The sequence below is a fragment of the Microcebus murinus genome, chromosome 16 (assembly GCF_040939455.1).
Source record: "Microcebus murinus isolate Inina chromosome 16, M.murinus_Inina_mat1.0, whole genome shotgun sequence".
NCBI lineage: Eukaryota > Metazoa > Chordata > Mammalia > Primates > Cheirogaleidae > Microcebus > Microcebus murinus.
The window spans coordinates 9,480,523-9,501,455 of NC_134119.1; the positions used below are offsets into that span (position 1 = coordinate 9,480,523).

Below are 20,933 nucleotides of genomic sequence, written 5' to 3' on the forward strand. Positions count from 1 at the left end.
CCGGGCGCGGTGGCTCACGCCTGTAATCCTAGCACTCTGGGAGGCCAAGGTGGGTGGATTGCTCAAGGTCAGGAGTTCGAAACCAGCCTGAGCAAGAGCAAGACCCCGTCTCTACTATAAATAGAAAGAAAGTAATTGGCCAACTAATATATGTAGAAAAAATTAGCCAGGCATGATGGTGTAGTCCCAGCTACTTGGGAGGCTGAGGCAGAAGGATCGCTTAAGCCCAGGAGTCTGAGGTTGCTGTGAGCTAGGCTGATGCCATGGCACTCACTCTAGCCTGGGCAACAAAGCAAGACTGTGTCTCCAAAAAAAAAAAGGGAGTTGCTTTTAGACTATATTTAACAAAATATTAGATGCTCATATTCAAATGATGCAGATGTGTGTCAATTCAAAGAGTATAAATGTTTAGAGGCTACAGTGAAATTTGACTTTGACTTCTTTGATTGCCCAAAGTCCACTATTTCGCCTCAGCCTTTGGAAGATGAAATAGGCAACAGTTATTTCTTATATTCCTTGGCCATGACCAATGAGTGTCTTATTACATTGAGGTCACCATCATATCGAATCAGCCTCACAGTGTCATGTCATTTGGATTTATTCTAATTATCCAAATATTAAGTTTCAAGTATGGGTAAGCATTTCAATGTGACAAGCAGTGGAACTCTGTATGTGGGTTTCCTATGTTGAGGTTCCATCCATCAAGCATAACGTAATTATCATGGAAAGAGTAAAGTACTGTAACTATTAATGATGACTGGGAAAGCATTGTAAAAGTACAAGTTTAAGTCTGTTTCTGCAAGTCTTCAGAAAGCATCTTCGACACACAGCCAAGCTTGTGTTTGTAGGATAGTTTCTGCATACCCAAAGCGTCCCAATCAACATCTTCAAGCCCAAGGGTTGCCGGGGAGGTGTGTCATTTTACCTTCGTTACTTTCAGAGAGGAGTGAGTGCTTAATCACCCCTGGGGTTTGGGGGAGCGGCAACAGCAAAAGGCCTTTTTACAGAAACTATCAGGATCCCTCACTATTGAGCCGCTGACAATGCTGAGAGATTAATTGTTGGGGAATATACATGGAGAAGTTAGCAGTGGCTAGGCACCGCCTCTCTCATGCAAGTGCATGGAGGTAAGAGCGTAATCTAGGGCAGGTGGGCAGCTCTGTCCTAGGAGATCGTCGAGGAACTTACGTTCTCCCTACCTCATTATGTTACGTTACCTGGCCGTCTGCAGGTGTGCTGTTTTCACCTGCTCGCTCACCTGCCCTCACAGCTGACTCACCGCCATGTCTTGGTTGCAGCTCAGAGGAAGACCGAAAAGAGAAAAAGTAAAAGGCTAGCAATCCCCTAGTGTGTGGAAGGGATGCATTTTTACGTTCTCTGCCATTGCAGTGACGAAAACTTAGTAACAGAATCACACCTAGCTGCAAGAGAGGCTGAGAAATACCGTTTTGGGCTGGTTAGCCATGAACGCTGCTAAGACGCTGGAGTTCTGAAGTTTAGGGCATGTCTCTTGTGGAAAGGGAAAAGGGGAGAATGAATATAAGGGACAATTAACAGTTTCTTATTTTACTTAGCTGTACTTAAAATTTTTATTTTAGTTGCCTTTGGTTTGTAATGGATAAGAAATTCATATTCATTGTAAAAAAAAAAAAATCAGAAAATACCAATAAGGAAAATAGAAGAAGAAATTCCCCCCTTTCCCGAGATGTTAGCTCTTTGCCAATCGTGCACCTAAAGTTTTGGGGTTGCCTGAATATTTTTGGGTAGTCACATGGTATTTTTTTCTTAAGGTGGTAGGAAATAAGCCTTTTTCTTTTTGAATCTTATTTCCTGCTACCGTCTGTGTGTGTGTTTGAAGGAGACAAACCCCACAAGTGTGAAGTGTGTGGCAAGTGCTTCAGCCGGAAGGACAAGCTGAAGACGCACATGCGGTGCCACACGGGCGTGAAGCCCTACAAGTGCAAGACGTGTGACTACGCCGCCGCGGACAGCAGCAGCCTCAACAAGCACCTGCGGATTCACTCTGACGAGCGGCCCTTCAAGTGCCAGATCTGCCCCTACGCCAGCCGCAACTCCAGCCAGCTCACCGTGCACCTGCGCTCCCACACGGGTAAGTCCTGCCCCTGCTCACCCTCTGTGCTCCTGCCTGCCTCCGGCTTCAGGCATAAGCACCTGGAAGTATTTAGTCGCAACGTAAGAAAACGCGTTGGTTTTCCCATTGCTTGCAGGTTTGCTTTTCATCTGCCCAGAAGAGCCTTTCTCAGCAAAACGGGGAAAAAAACATCAAGTTTATTACTGTAAATACATTTTTATACGATTTTATAACATAGTCACTGGTATTTAATTGAGGAGGTGCACTCAATGAAATATATAAGCAATGCATCTTTGATAAATCTCTGCATTATGATTAGGCATTTCAGTAATTTTTTAATGTATACTCTGATGAGTTTAGCGTGGGACAGCTTGACCAAAAAACAGACAGCAAAATCAACAGAATAGGTAACTCAACAAATGATATATGTTTTCCTTTTGGCCTGTGTATCAGTTAGCTATTGATACAATGATGCTGCGTAACAATAACCACAAAATCTCAATGGCGTATAGTAAACGCGTGTTGCTCACATACTTTGGGTCAGACTTGTCTAGACAACCCTGTTGATCTTGGTGTGGCTTAAGCACGTGTGTTGGGGGGGGTGCGGATGTCTGCTGACCTAGGCTGGGGGTCTGCTGGCCGTGGGCTAGCCGGCTGTCCCCTGGCCTTGGCTGAGGCCACCTGGCTGTGCTCTGTGCATCTCTCATCCTGGGACCATTGAGTATCCCCAGCTTGTCCTTCTCATGAGGGTGGCAGAGGTCCAAGCAAGCCTGCCCCACCGTGTTAGTCCCTTTGAAGCCTCCACTTGTATAGGTCTGCAAGGATCACGTTGGCTACGGCAAGTCCCACGGTTGGCCTTGGTGTCAGGAATGGGACCGAGCTCACCCACAGTGAGAGGCCACCACAAGCTCACATGGCAAAGGTCAGGGATACAGGGAGGGGTGAAGAATTGGGACCATTTTTGCAAACAGCTACAGGCTACCTTTATCCCCACCATCGTTCACATCTCTCCGACGTGCAGAATGCACTCGCACCCTCGCGAGAGCCCCACAGGTCTCCGCCAATCTTAGGACCGGGCTTGAAGACCAGGCTCGTGTAATCTCCATCAGGGCCGGGCACGGCTCTTCTTCATCCAGAGACACAGAAGTAAAAGACAAGCTGTCTGTCACGCTACGCGCGATATACAGTAGTAAAACCAAGCCGAGATAATTACAATAATTCTATTAATATTTGAAAGGGCAAGAATGGGAGGCGTTGGGCAGTCATTGGCCCATAGCATCTCTGAGACCCTTCTGGGCAAAGGTTCCCAGGTCCCTGTCACTCAGGGGACAGGGACTGTTTCTTGAGAACCAGCTCTTTGGTTCTTGCCTCTGCCTGTTGGAACATGCTTTCAGTCACCTTCCTAAGCCCCTTCTGAAAAGGGTTGAACAAGGTACCTTTGAAAAACTTTCTCACCCTACTTCCTGCCTATCAAGAGCTGGAGGGAGGTCTTCTCACATTTTGTTTCAGGCTAGGCTGGCGACAGTTTTGCTGGTAGAGCTGTCTTAAAAACTTCGTGTGTTTCCTATGTATTCAGGCACCAAAAGCCACACCCACAGTTCGTTTAGAATCTTGCCTCTTTTTCTCAATTATAGGCACTTTCGGCATATAACCTTCTAGGGGTGTTAGGAATCCTTTTGTCCAGCTTCGAGAACATACTTGGCACCAACTTAATTCTTTTGGCGATTTTAACAAAGAGCCTTATATTCAGACCTCTTAGTTCTCATTTGATCTTTACTCTGAGGTCAGTTCCTTGGATATGACCTTCTTCCCCAGGCTTTTCTCTTACTTTGAAAATCTAGCTAGCGATGCTGGCTGGAGAAGAGAAACTACTTGCAGCAAATCTTTGACTTACTATATTCCCTCTAAATTCTGCTTAGAAAATGGCTAGTTCTTTTTTTTGTTTGTCTCTTTCTTGTAGCATCTTGTCATATCCAGCTTCTAAAACACTCCCCCTGTTCTGCCTAGAGTTTATTTCTTTATTCAAGTCCAAAACTCATTATGCGTATTTTCTATCTGCTAAGCTACCACAGGCGACAGTTTTACCGAATGTTTGCCATTCTCTAGTGCGAATTGCCATTTCTCCAGCCTCCACCTGCTACCCAGTCTCAAAACCAGTGCTCTATATTGTGCTTCTCTGTTAGGGCAGCACCCCATTTGCAGATACCAGTATCTGTATCAGTCATCTGTTGTCATAATGGTGCAGCATAATAAAAACCCACCAGACCTCAGTGGATAATAATGCAACAGTATGCCTTTTCTGCTCCCATGTTGGGGATCAGCTGGGTGTCATCTAGGTGACTCTGGTGATCTTGGCTTGGCTCACTTCCTGAGTCCGAGGATCTGCTGGCTGTGGGCTGGCCTTGCCTGTGGAATCCAGCTCTGCTCCACCTACCTGTCATCCTTCTCCTGGGCCCAGGAGGCTAGGCCAGGATTGACCTTCTCACAGCAATGACCAAGTTGCAAGCAAGCAAGTGCCAGTGCACAAGCCCATTTCAAGCCAGTACTTGTGTCAAATTACCTAACATACCATTGGCCGAATCCAATGACATGGTTGAGCCACGTGTTGTAGGTCCTGGGAGGTCATCCTGCCCTGCTGGGAGAGCACGAATAATGACATGGCAGGGGGCCGTGCTACAGGAGGGTGGGGAGGTGGGGAGATTTGGGAACATGTTTGGAATCTACTGCAATAAATTAAGATATTGGCATGATTGATGTCCAACTGATTGTCTTCAGAAATCCCCCCCCCCGGCCTAAATTAGAGAAGCTGAAGAATTCATTTATGAAAGTGGTTCATTTTGATTTACAAGGATGAACTTACCATTTATAGTAACATCTTCACCTTGATTTAGAAAAGGCGTGTTTTCTAAAAATTTCAATGTGTGCCATTTATGCACTGTCTCCATAGAGTGTTCATTTTCCCTTTAATGAATATGTGGCATTTGTAAAATTTTAAATTAGTGGAATTCTGTTTTTACCCCTGTGTTGATTTGATGGACTACATCATCAGTTGTTTTAGTAGCAACCTAAACTTAAGAAAGATCTGTCAGCTAAAATATATCAGTCACTTATTCATTCAACAATCTTTAAACCTCACCATGTGTCAGACATTGTATACATCAAGTAGTGGGCAAGAATGAACATATTCATTAGCTTTGAGGAACTTATAGGCCACCAGGACTATTGGACAAATATGTCTCATTAAAGAAATAAAGTTATGGTTAAGGAAAAAAAAATTACAAGGAGATTTAAAATCTTTGCTTTCATGTCAAAAAGTGTTGTTAAGTCCTTGCCTGCGAGAGTGGCCACTGCGTTGGTGCTCTGGGCCTTGGACCCTGGCTAGCCAGAAAATAAACCTCCTCTTGTGTGACTGCAAAAAAAAAAAAAAAAAAAGTGTTGTTAAACTCTGCAACTTAGTTGTGAGATTTGGTTATCTGCTTTTTCTGGGCTTCAACTATGCAAATTGATAAAAAAAAAAAAAAGAAGAAGAAGAAGAAGACTGTCACTATAATTTTGGCAAAGATATAACTGGTAAACCTAGTAGGACGTTCTGGAGCAGTGTTTCTTACTCTGGGCCCACAGGTATCTTCCCCCCAGAAATCCATGAATAAAATTTGGGAGGGAAATCCATGAACTTGAATGGAAAGGAAAATTACATCTTCATTTTCACTAACCTGTACTGAAATTTGGCACATCCTTCAATTATGAAAATAGGCAACCAATCTGATAACAGCGCACGTGAACTTGTCACCAGTAGAAATCGCAAATCTTTTCATGACAATTATTGCCAACAGATCAAAATATCGTTTACACTCTTCTTTATTTAGAAATTACTGTAGTTACTAGACCCGCCGCTAAGTCTTGTTATTTAATGCATTAGTATAACACATGCATTGGCATATCGCAATTTTTTTCTTTTAATAACTACTTCAATATAATTGGTTTCTTTTCTATTCTTATTGTTTTTATTTTTACTTATTTTGTACATTTGAAACATTATCTGAGAAGGGTTCCATGGACTTCACTAAACTCCCAAAAAGGGATGATGGCATAAAAGAGTTAAGGACAACATTCTGAAGCAGAAAAAGTGAACTTTTTCTGAAAAAGGCCAGATTGTAAATATTTTCAGCTTCATGAGTCATGCATTCTTTGTCACAACCACTCGCTTCTGCCGTTATAGAATGAAAGTAACCATATGTGAACAGCTGGGCGTGGCTGTGTTCTAATAAAACTTTATTTACAACAATAGGCTATGGGCAAGATTTGGCCCATAGGTGTAGCTTACTATTCCTTGTTAGTTTAATGTGCATTATCTTGGTGGTATTTAGTCATGCTGAACATTGTTTAATTTTAGGCTCCTCCTTTTTCTAATAGCTTGTTAAATCTCTCCTTGCCATGTCTGCTTGCATTTATCAAGCAGCTCATAGTGATATCGTAGGCCCTATGCTAACAAACTGGAAGACAATCCCAGTTTTTTGAGTTTATGGCCTAAGAGAGCAAACATCAGTTATATGTACCTAGCATCTAAGAATACCAGCTTTGGAGTTAGCCTAGATTGGAATCCAAGCCCTCCCTTGTACTAAGGGGTGACCTGGAACATGTTCTGTAGTCTCTCTGGCCCTCAGCCTTCTCATCTGTAAAATTGTGGTAAAAAAAATAGTGTTAATAATAGTTCCCACCTCACGGGGACCTTGTCAGCGCCAAATGAGACCATTCTTCTGGAGAACTCACTCAGCATAGCACCTGCCATTCCGGAAGCAGTTGAAGACTACTGGCTACTGTTATTTCACTTGCTTAAAAAAAATACTGAAATGGGAAGTGGGGTAAACCCAATTTGCCTGAATTATCATTGCCTTAGAGAATTAAGACTTGGCATACATTGAGGAAAGAAATTGAAATACTGTATCCATTCAGATGTTTGCAATTTCACTCTCCCTGCTCATCTTTCAGCAAATATGAGTTTTTAAGAAAAAAAATCAAGCAGCTGGATTTTGTAACTTCACAAGTAAAAGAGCACAGCTGGCAGTGTGGGATAAATACATTTTGTGCAATAAACACATCTTTATTAATAAAAATCTGCATGAAGTATAAGCTGGGTGTTTCGATCATTGTAAAAAGAATACTCCAACGAGTGCGGCGTGGAGCTGCCCCATATGAAAATGTTTTGTTGAATCTGTCGCAACATCTTAACGCAACCAAAATCCACGGATTATGCAAAAGTATGCAACTGTGAGCCATTGACTAGCAGAACGGGTGCATTGACGGTACGAACCATAGCTTGAGCGTTTTAAAGACTCTAACAAGTATATTTACCGATCTTATTTTATTCGGGACAATTAAATAGCTTTTTTTTTTTTCAATCTCCCATTTTTTCTTCTGGGTTTTATAAAGGTGGTGGTGGCTTAGGTCTGGGGAAGAAGAGAAGCCTTTCCCCTATCTGCCCCCTCCCAGGGGCTGCTAGGAGCTGCGGTTAGACGGTGTCCACCTGCCCGCCTTGGTATAAGAGATTTTCTGGTATGCGCTTCGGGGGGGTCCGCTGTGGTTGTTGCCTGCCTGTTCTTATTGAAACTCACCTTGTGTTGACAGGGGACGCCCCCTTCCAGTGCTGGCTCTGTAGCGCCAAGTTCAAAATCAGCTCGGACTTGAAAAGGCACATGCGGGTGCACTCCGGGGAGAAGCCTTTCAAGTGCGAGTTCTGCAACGTCCGCTGCACCATGAAGGGGAACCTCAAGTCGCACGTCCGCATCAAGCACAGCGGGAATAACTTCAAGTGTCCGCACTGCGACTTCCTGGGTGACAGCAAGGCCACCCTCCGGAAGCACAGCCGCGCGCACCAGTCGGAGCACCCGGAGAAGTGCTCCGAGTGCAGCTACTCGTGCTCCAGCAAGGCCGCGCTGCGCGTGCACGCGCGCATCCACTGCACCGAGCGCCCCTTCAAGTGCAGCTACTGCAGCTTCGACACCAAGCAGCCCAGCAACCTGAGCAAGCACGTGAAGAAGTTCCACGGGGACCTGGCCAAGGCCGAGGCCCCGGAGCGGAAGGACGCGGGCAGGCAGAGCGGCCGGCAGGTGGCCAAGCTGGACGCCAAGAAGACCTTCCACTGTGACATTTGCGACGCCTCGTTCATGCGGGAGGACTCGCTCCGCAGCCACAAGCGGCAGCACAGCGAGCACAGCGAGGGCAAGAACTCGGACGTGACGGTGCTCCAGTTTCAGATCGACCCCGGCAAGCAGCCCGCCGCGCCGCTCGCCGTGGGCCACCTCCAGGTGCCCCTGCAGCCCAGCCAGGTGCCCCAGTTCGGCGAGGGCAGGGTCAAAATCATCGTGGGGCATCAGGTGCCCCAGGCCAACACCATCGTGCAGGCCGCCGCGGCCGCGGTGAACATCGTGCCGCCCGCCTTGGTGGCCCAGAGCGCCGAGGACCTGGCGGGGAGCGGCCGGCTGCAGATCCTGCGCCAGGTCAGTCTGATCGCGCCCCCGCCGCCCTCGGGCTGCGCGGGCGAGGCGGGCGCGGGGGCGCAGCCGGCCGTGCTGCTGGCCGCGCACGACCAGGCGGACGCGCTGCACCAGACTCTGATCCCCGCGGCGCCCGGCGGGCCCCAGGAGGGCGCGGGCAGCCAGACCTTCATCGCCAGCTCGGGCATCGCCTGCGCCGACTTCGAAGGCCTGAACGCGCTGATTCAGGAGGGCACGGCCGAGGTGACGGTGGTGAGCGACGGCGGCCAGGACATCGCGGTGGCCACCGCGGCGCCGCCCATGTTCTCCTCCTCCTCCTCCTCCTCGCAGCCGGCGCTGCCCAAGCAGACGTTCTCCATCATCCCGGGCGCGGCGCACCCCGCCCTGCTCTGCCCCGCGGACTCCATCCCAGACTAGCGCCCGAGCGGGAAGAAGGGGGGGGGACAGGTGACAAAAAGAAGAAAGAAAAAAGGAAATCCTCTCTAGAAATCTGCAAGAGGTTTGCTCTTAACGTTTTTAAAGATTGTTGTGAATCTCCCCCCTCCACAATAAATTGTGATTTTATACTGCTTACTATAATTTTTTAACACTGTCACAACCTTGAGACCACCTCTGAACCACCGTGTGATACCTGGCGTAGAATAACGTCACCGAGAGGATGCCAATGAAGGGTTGGAATTAAATGCATTAAGTAGTGAATACATTTGTTTCCAACTTGATTTTCCAGCTCTAATAAAGGTGTTGTTGTTTTTGTTTTGTTTTTTTCCATCTCATTAAATTTGTGTAGTAGATGGTACTTCTCAGCCTCTGCTTTGCCCCATGCTGAATTGCCCTCCAGAGTTTGGGGTATTTGTGTTTTAGGACATCGATACAAATCTATAGGCATGAAGGACCATTTTCTACATAATGTTACATGGATACTTGACCAAAAAAAAAAAAAATAGTTTAGTGCTAATGAGCAAAAAAGGAATGGTTCCCTAATAAATTAATACCTGGTTAAAATACACTGAATGTTAATGGTTCTTTAGAGTCAAGGTATGATTTGGGGGTGAGGGAGTATAAACCATTATATAATTAAAGAGAACTTGAAGCAGCAAAGGTTTTTAGCCCTCTCATAAATATTACACAAATATCTTACCTCCTTCACAGTTAAATTAAATATACGTGGTACCTAAAGTGATCCATCCCACTATTACTTTCATTTTGAAACTTCAGACTGACAATCCTGACATTTCTGTTTAGGTACAAAATATGAGGCAAATTCCTGCTAACAATTAAGACAGAATTTTCTAGAATACTATTTTTTAGATGTTAATATCTGTGCAGGGTCCAGGGTTCAGGTGAGTGAATTGGGAAAGCACCTAGGTTTTTCCAAAGCATGAGCTTTTGAGGAGAGGAAAATTCAAATTCAAATTGTGTTCTGTTTTTAATTAAAATGCTGCTTGTTCAGTAGGTGGCATCAGAGAGCAAGCTGGAATCACCCATATTTATACCGAAAGTCATTCTCTAGGGCTGTAATATCTCTGATTTCCGGTGTCAGCAAGGGTCGGTAAGCCGTGGAGGTTACTGTTGTGAGTGAGGGAAGCATATTTAGAATGTTACAAGAATACTTAGATCCGTTTTCAACACGTAAGTTTATGTAATCAAAATTATTATGCAGATCATCTCACTCCTATATGAAGATGTGCTTTTTTTTTCTTCTTTTGTATTAGCAAGCTAGGGAAATACAAAATAGTGATGTTAGAAACCTTGATGGTTTCCCCTGTTGGAAACACAAAGTTCACTTCCCTTAGGAAATAGCTACAGAGTTAGAGCTAGGTTTTGTCTCCTTCGTTTCTTTGATCCTTGATGTTTGGACACAATCCTGATGACTTGCTCTGCTCTGTTTGCCAGAATTCCTTCATTTCCGTATCAGCAATGGTAATAATGAGCTATCAACTATGGTTTTGGTAAGAAACAGGAAAGGCTTACAGTGTACAATGTTAGTGATTTTAATAATTTTGTCACTTTAGTCCTATTGCCTACAGCTCTTTAGGAAACTGTTCAGCTATTGAGTTTTACCTGGGAAACTTACTGTCATGAGCCTGTTTTCTACATCTTTCTTTTCCCCCTGAGTGCCCCTTTTTTTCAATTTTAAATAATTTTTTTCCTGATTATAAATATAATATGTATTTAAGATAGAAAATATGAAAAACAGCATATTATTGAGAAAAAAATGGAAGTTACTAATAATCTCACTATGCAAACAATGTAACCATATTGATGGACTTCATTTCAATCTTTTTATGCTTATGTATATATGTTTTCCCCTCCAGTTATAAAGTTCAGGCTGAATTGATCATACTGTTTTCTTTTTACAGTCGATATTTCTTTTTATATCCTTCTATCTCCACCTTCCATCTGCCCTCCATGTGTACATATACATACACACACATGCGCATACATACACATGCATGCATATTTGGTTTGTTTGTTTTTTTACAAACTACAACAGCAAAACTCATTCCTTGCAATAAATTATATACGGAATTGTACAAAAACCAAGCCAACACCCTCTAGCCCTTCCCTGTTTTTCTCCCCACCCAAGGTAAATAAGGTTAAGTTCTCTGTGTTCTTACCAACATACATAGAGTCAAGGATAACATAGAAAAATTTTTCCTATTTTTATAGTAATTATATCACACTGTACATTTCTCTGCAACTTGCTTTTATTATTCCATTTATTGATAGTCCTGTGGATCAATACAACTATCCCGAGTTTTTTTTTAAGCCAAAGGTATGAATGTACCATGCTTCAGTCAACCATTTCCCTATTCATGGATATTTAGGTTGTTGGCAGGTTGGGGCGGGATTACAAACTGCTGCAATAAATATCCTACATAATTCCTCCTATTTGGTTGCTTTTTTTTTCCCCCTGTAAGTTAGATTCCCAAAAGTGAGTTTCCCTGAGTTTCCATAGTTCATACTTGCATAGATTCAGATTAATTTTAACCATGGTAATCTCATCTGTGATGTGACCCCAACTATCATCAATTAACAATCTTTTGAAGTTTTGTCAATCTGATGAGTGAAAATGGTTCTCTGATCTTTGTGCATTTCCCTGGCTGGTGTTTTGATCTGCGTTTTCTGTGACTTCTTGGCATACGCTTGCTGTTCATTTGCATTTCTCTTTTCTGTGAATGTATTACTCCCCCCTCATTTCTCTCCTTGGTTAGTTAGGAAGTTGGGAATATTGACTTCATGTCTGATACGTATTTCTGACGTTTATCTCCACCCATCATTTGTCTTCAGACTGTCCTTGCGATGCTTTTACCATGTAAAAATGACTTATTTATGTATAGCTGGATTCTTCTTTTGCGTCATTTGTGGCTCCTTTGTTTTCTAAGAATGTCTTCCCTCTCATGAGATTAAACTGGATTTTTCTTTAATATTTTTATCTTGTTTGTTTTTAGTTAGCACCTCACTGCAGCCAGATTGATATTTATATATGTATGATGTACAGGTTTGGCTGCCCACTTATACCAGGATCATTTGTTAAACAAAATATTATTTTCCTCAAAACTGAAATTGTAATTTCACCTTTATTGTAAAGTATACTTGGATCTACTTCTGGAATCTCTATTTTGTCTCACCCATCTTTATCTTCTCTTGTTTGCCAACATCTCGTATTTGATTATATTAGCATTAAGGTAAACTTTACTCTTTTAGACTTACAAAGCCTCCCTCTAGCTATTCTTTTCCAAAATTTTCTTAGCAATTCTTAGATATTTATTTTTTCAAATGAACTGTTATTTTATCCAGTATCCATCCCCACCAAAAAAAAAAAATTCATTTTGGGGATTTTGATTGGAATTACATTGATATTATATAACTTATATAAAGAATAACTTTTAAAATGTTAAATCTTCCACCCAAAAACCTTTAACTCCTGTTGTAAACACTACTCAATAAAATGATACATAGACTATTTTTATTATATAAAGCCTATATTTCCTTATTATTCTTTAATTTGTTATAATTGTGAATAGGTATTTTTCCATTTGTTGCAAACATAAAGAAATGCTATTTAAGTGTATTTTGTCTATATTGAGCTCCCTTAGTAAAACTTCTCAGTAATGAATAGTATTTATTAGAAACTCTTGGTCTCTGATAAATATGATTTATGACAATTATATGATGCAGTCATCTCATTTCCCAATTGTTTCATCTCTTCCCTTACAATATTTATACCACTTATTTTGTTTTCTTGTCCTATTACTTTAGCCAAAACCTCCAAACAATGTTGGTATAGCTGGCATCCCTGTTGTGTCCCTCATTTTAACTTGAATGGCTTTAGAATTTCCTGATCTAATATATACACCACTTCTTTGGATAATGGTTTTTTATAGTGCTTGGGTCATTTGCTTCTCCTCCAATTTTTACTTAGAGTTTTTATGCAGGTGGGTTGCTGAATTTTATCCAATATCTTTTCAATATATTTAGCTGTATTTGGGTTTTGCACTTAAATCCGTTGATACAGTGGATTAGTGTAGGACACAGCCTGGGATTGAATCAGCTTGCACTTTTTTTTTTTTTTTTTTTTGAGACAGAGTCTTGCTTTGTTGCCCAGGCTAGAGTGAGTGCCGTGGCATCAGCCTAGCTCACAGCAACCGCAAACCCCTGGGCTCAAGCAATCCTGCTGCCTCAGCCTCCCAAGTAGCTGGGACTACAGGCATGCACCACCATGCCCGGCTAAGTTTTTCTATATATATTAGTTGGCCAATTAATTTATTTCTATTTATAGTAGAGACGGGGTCTCACTCTTGCTCAGGCTGGTTTTGAACTCCTGACCTCGAACAATCCGCCCACCTCGGCCTCCCAGAGCGCTAGGATTACAGGCGTGAGCCACCGCGCCCGGCCCTCAGCTTGCACTTTTAGAACAAACCCTCTTGGTCAGGTTGGATTATTCTTCCAGTACACTGCTATGTTTCATTTTATTTGGAATTTTTACAATCACAGTCATGCACCACATGACAACATTTCGGTCAACAATAGACCACAGTGGTGGTCCTGTAAGATTATAACAGAACTAAAAAATTCCCATCATGTAGTGACATCTGGGTGATCCCTGTGTGGGCCAAGGCTAATACGTGTTGTGTCGCAGTTTATAACAAAAAAGTTTAAAAAGTTGAAAAAAAATGTAATAGAAAAAAAGCTTATAAGATGACAATGTAAAGAAAGAAAATATTTTTGTACAGTTGTACCCTATGTTTGTGTTTTAAGCTAAGTGTTATTAGAAAAGAGACAAAAAAAGTTCAAAAAAAACGGGCGACTTCCGGGGCCCCTGCTCTTGGGGCCCCAGAACCTCGTCCACGAGTGTATAATAAAGCCACGTGGTTTGGCCCCCCCTACCAAAAAAAAAAAAAAAAAAAAGTTCAAAAAAAACATAAAAGTTTACAAACTAAAAAAGTTACAGTAAGCTAAGGTTAATTCATTACTGAATAAAGAAATGTTTAAATAAATTTAGTGTAACCTAAATGTACGGTGTTTATAAGGTCTACAGTAACGTAGAGCACTATTGTCCTTGGCCTTCTTGTTCACTCATCACTCACTCACAGTCCTGCAGGCTCCATTCATGTAAGTGCCCCGAACCCGTGTACCATTTTTTATCTTTTATCTTTGTATTTTTACCGCAACCGTATCTTTTCTTTGGTTAGCTATGTTTAGAAGCATAAATGCTTACCACTGTGTTACTGTTGCCCACAATACTCGGTACAGTGCCTGCTGTGCAGGTTTGTAGCCTAGGAGCAACAGGCCGGGTGTATATGTGACGTATACAGCCCAGGTGTGTAGTAGGCGACACCATTAGGTTTATGTGAGTACAGCCTATGAGATTCACACAACGATGCAATAGCCTCATGACACCTTTCCCAGAGTGGCGCTCCATTGATAAGAGACACATGACTAGACACATAAGCACAGTTGGTCTCTAGTTTTCTTTTTTGCCATATCTCTGATTTTTGCTTGTTCTCGTTTTAGACTATGCTGTTCTAAGAATAAATTGGAGCTCTTTTCTTCCTTTTTGATGACCTGCAATCGTTTGACTATCTCAGAAACTATCTGTTCTCTAATCTAGGCTAATGCTCTTTTTCATTGTACAGCCTTAACAAACTTCAATATTTTTCTGTAATAACTGGTCTGTTCAGGTTGTATACCTCATCTGGATCAATGTTAGTAATTTATATTTTGCAAGAGAAAAAAATCATCCATTTTGCTCTAAATTTTCATGTTTGTAGTCCTATTATTTCATTTGACATTCTCTTTAAAATATTTTCTTTGTCATTTTGGGGTCTATTGACTTTCTTGTTACTACTGTAAATTTTTTAGTATTTTTAGTCTTCTACTTAGTATGCCAAGGACTTATTAATTTGGTCATTTGTATTAAAGTAAAAGTAGAGCTTTTACTTTTATTTATTCTTTCTTTACCCCTCCGCTTTTTTATTTATCTCAGCTTTCACCTTTTATTAATATCTTTAATAATTCTTTCCCTGGATTTTCTTTCCGTTTATTTTGTTATTCTATTTTTCTCTCTTAAGTTCACTTATTCAACCTTTAATAATTAATAAAAACATTTAAAGCTATATATTTTCCATTATGCCTTCACCTATGTTAAAAAATAATTTTTTAAAGTTAAAATCATGACTGTCATACAAATATAAAATGAACAAGTGTCAAAGATTTCATTTAATTTATTAATTAAAAAGGGAGCCAGTAAGATATCAACAGGTTCAAAGGAGAATTTAACAAATGCTTAATTACGTAGGTAATCAGGAATGCTAAAATGAATTGACAATCAGATGCAAAACTGGTCACTATCTTCAGAGCATTCCATCAAGGAAAACCTGTTTGCAGTCCTGTGGACGAGGTATTTGCATTATTATATGTTTCTGTAACCCACGAAGTTGTATAATAGCTCCAAAACTAAGAGCCACTAACCTCTATAGATCTGATAACCCAGGTCTGGGAACTGACAGAATACTCAGTAATCTTTTTTGCCTGCTTCAAAATCATTTAAAATTTTTCCTTACATTCAAATCCCCATAAACTTTTATATGACATATCCTTCTTTTCATAAATTTCTAGATACTTTGTTATTTCAGTTTTAGGATTGCTTGATTGGTTGGTTGGTTGGTTGGTTGGTTGGTTGGTGTGGGAAAAGGGCAGAATCCAGGGGTTATATAAAAGTATATTTCCTATTTTTCAAGTATAGGCGTAGCTCAGACATACTGCCAGTTCATTTTCAGACCACCAGAGTAAAGTAATTCACACACATTTTTGGGTTTCTGTAGTCTATTAAGTGTGCAATAACATTATATCTAAAAAAAAAAATGTATATATTTTAATTTTAAAATACTTTGTTGCTAAAAAATACTAGCAATCATCAGTGCCTTCAGCGAGCTGTAATCTCTTTGCCGGGGAGGGTCTCCCCTCTGTGTTGATGTCTGCTGACCGTTCAGGGTGGCGGCAGCGGGAGGCTGGAGCGGCTGTGGCAATTTCTTAAAATAAGAAAACAATGAGGCCAGGCACGGTGGCTCACACCTGTAATCCTAACACTGAGAGAGGCCAAGGCAGGAGGATTGCTTGAGGTCAGAAGTTTGAGAGCACCCTGAAAAAGACTGAGACCCCATCTCTACTAAAAAATGGAAAAATTAGCCAGATGTGGTGGCGCATGCCTGTAGTCCCAGCTACTCGGGAGGCTGAGGCAGGAGGATGGCTTGAGCCCAGGAGTTTGAGGTTGCTGTGAGCTATGATCATGCCACTGCACTCTAGCCAGGATGACAGAGTAAGACTCTGCCTCAAAATATAAAAAAACAATGAAGTTTGTGCATCAATGGACTCTTCCTTTCCTGGAACGTTTCTCTATAGCATGAGATGCTGCTTGATAGCATTTTTCCCCAATAGGACTTCCTTTAAAATTGGAGTCCATCCTCTCAAACCCTGCCACTGCTTTATCAGCGAAGCTTATGTAATATGCTGAACCCTCTCTTGTCATTTCAACAATGTTCACAGCATCTTTCTCAGGAGTCGATTCCATCTCAAGAAAGCACTTTCTTTGCTCAGCCACAGAAACGACTCTTTATCCCTTCAAGTTTTATCATGAGATTGCAGCTATTCAGGCTCCATGTCCAATTCTAGTTCTCTGGCCATTTCTTCCACATCTGCCGTTACTTCCCACACCGAAGTCTTGAGCCTCTCAAAGTCGTCCATGAGGGTTGGCATCAACTCCTTCCGAACTCCCGTTAAAATTGACATTTTGATCTTCTCCCGTGAATCACAAATGTTCTTAACGGCATCTAGAATGGTGAATCCCTTCCAGAAGATTTTTAATTTATTTTGCTTGGACCCATCAGGGGAATCACTATTTATGGCAGCTGTAGCCTTAAGAAATGTATTTCTTAAATAATAGGACGGGAAAAATCAAAATTACTTCCTGATCCATGGCCTGCAGAATGGCTATTGTGTTAGCAGGCATGAAAACAACATTCATCTTCTTGTCCATCTCCATCAGGCTTCTTGGGTGACCAGGTACGGTGTCGACGAGCAGTAATCTTTTGAAAGGAATCTTTTTTTTTCTAAGTGGTAGACTTCAACAGTGGGCTTAAAATATTCAGTAAACCATGTTGTAAGCAGTCGTGCTGTCATCCAGGCTTTGTTGTTCTATTTTGAGAGCACAGGCAGAGTAGATCTAGCATAATTCTTACAGGCCCTGGGATTTTTGGAGTGGTAAATGAGCATGGGCTTCAACTTAAGGTCACCAGCTGATTAGCCCCAATGAAAGGGTCAGCCTGTCCTTTGAAGCTTCAAGCCAAGCTTTCCCTCTCTAATTATAAAAGTCCTAGATGGCATCTTCTTCCCGGTAGAAGGCTGTTTCGTCTACACTGAAAATCTGTTGTTTAATGTAGCCACTTTCATCAATGGTCTGGATAACTTGCTATAGCTTCTACATCAGCACTTGCTGCTTCATCTTGCATTTTTGTCTTTTGCAGATGACTTTTCTTTCCCTAACCCTCACGAGCCAGCCTCTGCTGGCTTCAAACTTTTTTCTCCTACAGTTTTCTTACCCCTCTCGGCCTTTGTAGAATTGAAGAGAGTTAGGACTTTGTTCTGGATTAGGTTTTGGCTGAAGGAAATGTCGTGGCTGGTTTGATCTTCTATCCAGACCACTCGAACTGTCTCTACATCAGCAATGAAGCTGTTCTGCTTTCTTATCATTCCTGTGTTCACTGAAGTTGCACTTTTAATTTCCTTCTAGAACTTTTCCTTTACCTTCACAACTTGGCTGACTGTGGCATAAGAGGTCTAGCTTTCAACATGCCTTCCTCACTAGGCTTAATCATGTCCAGCTTTTAATTTAAAGTGAGGGACGTGTGCCACTTCCTTTCATTTGACCACTTAAAGACTATCGTGCGGTTATTATTTGGCCTATTTTCATATCATTGTGTCTTAGGTAATAGGGAGGACCGATGAGAGGGAGAGAGATGGGGGGATGTCCGGGTTGGTGGAGCAGTCAGAACACATATTTCTCGACTAAGTTTGTCATTTTATATGGGTGCAGTTCATGGTGTCTCGAAACATTTGCAATGGTAACATCGAAGAGCACTGATCATAGATCACCATAACTGACACGATAACAATGGGGAAAGTTTGAAATGTTGTGAGAATTACCAAAATGTGACACAGAGACACAAAGTGAGCATACGCTCTTGGAAAAGTTGTGCCGATAGACGTGCTGGACGCAGGGTTGCCGCAGACCTTCAACCTGCAGAGAGCAACATCTGTGAAGCACAGGAAAGTAAAGGGCAATAAAATGAGGCCTGTGTGTGGTTGCAATCTGTGAAGCTGTGTTTTGGTTTTTGGTCTATGATATTACTGGGTTTTGGTCTGAGAATGTAACCTGTAAAATTTAATAGTTTTCTGTGTGGCCATTTACGTGACCAATTTCTGCAAATGTTCAGTGAGCATCAGAGAAAAGTATATAGTCTCCGTAGAGTTCGAATTTTTATGAATTAAGTTGACTTTGTTACTCAATTCTTCTAGTCCTCTCTTAGTTTTTGTCCGTTTGGTAAAGTTTGAAAGAAGTATTTTAAAACCTCTCAGTAGGATTGTGGGTTTTTTATCAAGCTTTTCTTATATTACCAAGGTGTTTTGCTTCTTTTTTTTTTTTTTTTTTTGAGAGAGAGTCTCGCTTTGTTGCCCAGGCTAGAGTGAGTGCCAGCAACCTCAAACTCCTGGGCTCAAGTAATCCTGCTGTCTCAGCCTCCCAAGTAGCTGGGACTACGGGCATGCGCTACCATGCCCAGCTCATTTTTTCTATATATATTAGTTGACCAATTAAGTTATTTCTATTTATAGTAGAGACGGGGTCTTGCTCTTGCTCAGGCTGGTTTCGAACTCCTGACCTCGAGCAATCCGCCCGCCTCGGCCTCCCAGATTGCTAGGAGTACAGGCGTGAGCCACCTCACCCAGCCTTTATTTTGCCATATATTGTTTGATGAGTACAAGTTTGTGGCTATTCTATGTTCTTTGTCAATTTTACCTTTTATCCTTATGTAGTTCTTCCCTCCATTTAATAGCTGATGGCCTTAAATTATGCTTTATCTCATAATAATATTCTGAGTCTTATTTTGTATTTTATTTCTTTTGCCTGGTTTATATTTGCTCATTCTACTATTTAGTATCTTTATCAGTCTTTGTCTTTGACAGGAAAATTTAAATTCTTTGCATTTATGATAGTAACATATACTTGCTATTATTTACTCGTATCTTATTTAATATTTATTATTTATTAAATTTTGTGGTTTTCTCCTTTTTTCTAACTTCTGACTTTTTTCTGGAACATTTCATATATTCATCCCCTTTCTGTTAACAGTTACTTTCCAATCTTTAACAATTATTGTTAAATTTATATTTCTCTACTTCTATGCAAAAAATAAATATGCTTCAATCTTCCATTAGGAAGGCATCTTCCCAATGAGAGGAGCTTTGGGGCCTTATCTTCTTCTACATCCCTGTATCCCAAATGCTGAGTTTCTCTGAGATTGCATGCAAATTTATTTCTAGGCTTTCTTTTAAGTTGTGCCCCATGGTATATCTCTTACATTAACATTCCCAGTCAAATTACCATCTCCATTTATATTTAACCAAAAAGTATGACGTTCATTGTTCACCATAGTTCATTACATTCTCCACCCTCCCCTATTTCACACCTTTACCCTGATTTTATTTTTATTCCTTTAGAGTACTTTCTAGAATGTATTCCTCAAAAGAGGACAGATAGGTGGGACTTCTTTTGTCTTGGTAGATGAATGATACATTTGGAAACAGGATTCTTTTCTCTTCAGTAGTCTTTAAATTCTGATCTGGTAGAGATGTAAAATGTGATTCCATCTGATCCAATCCTCAGATGCCCTAGGTCCTGTGGCCCAGCAAAATTGAGACAAAATGATGCTATCGCCAGGAAAAAAAGTGAGGCAATGTCTCACCTTAGCCAATCAGCTTGAGAGCACTAGTCTCTGAAACTTCTAGAATAGGTAGAAGGACTCGAAGGTAGGAACCATTATTAATCTTGAAAATTTTTTGTTATTTCTCTCATCCTACTTCTCAGTAATGAAATCATAGTTATATAAATTGAAATTCACAATGTTTATTTCCTATTATCACAAGGCTCAGAGATTTAGACATTTCTTCTATATAAAATTGTCATTAGACACATTTGATCAAAACAACATAAATATATTACACATTTTGAGAAATAATTATTAAATATAAGCAAAAATTTACTGGTATTACATATTTTAATGGGGTAGATAGGTCTGGTGTTTTTTGTTTGTTTGTTTTGAGACAGAGTCTTGCTATGTTGTCCAGGCTAGAGTGCCATGGTATCAGCCTAGCTCACAGCAACCTCAAACTCCTAGACTCAAGTGATTTTCCTGCCTCAGCCTCCCAAGTAGCTGGGACTACAGGTGTATGCCACCACACCCAGCTAATTTTTTTCTATTTTTAGTAGAGTCAGGGTCTCACTCTTGCCCAGGCTGGTCTTGAACTCCTGAGTTCAAGGGATCCTCCTGACTTGGCCTCCCAGAGTGCTAGGATTACAGGCGTGAGCCACTGCACTGGGCCAGGTCTGGTTTTTAATCAGTTTATATATCCTTGATGAATATTACTTTTTGTAAAACTGTTTTTACCAGTTGCAAGAATGAGATACAGCTCATTTTCATATTCCAAATTTTCTCTTTTGTTGATGTAAACTCCGAGTTTTAGTCACATAAATACATATATGAAAATAGAGATTGTATTCTTATAGCAAT

At 41.3% G+C, this 20,933-nt stretch overlaps 1 protein-coding gene across 3 annotated transcripts in view; it reads left to right on the forward strand.

Annotated features, from left to right (window-relative positions):
- ZFP64 (ZFP64 zinc finger protein) overlaps nucleotides 1-20,933 on the forward strand; it is an 80,104-nt gene that overhangs the window by 20,181 nt on the left and 38,990 nt on the right. For 2 of the 3 annotated variants that reach the window (XM_012766111.3, XM_012766112.3), the window contains exons 5-6: nucleotides 1,859-2,110; nucleotides 7,718-9,159. In XM_012766111.3, coding sequence (XP_012621565.1) covers nucleotides 1,859-2,110; nucleotides 7,718-9,003 — 1,538 coding nt within the window. In that variant the 3' untranslated portion in view covers nucleotides 9,004-9,159. Of the gene's footprint in view, nucleotides 1-1,858; nucleotides 2,111-7,717; nucleotides 9,160-20,933 lie in introns of those variants that run through there. The other variant, XM_076010860.1, reaches the window with a different exon arrangement.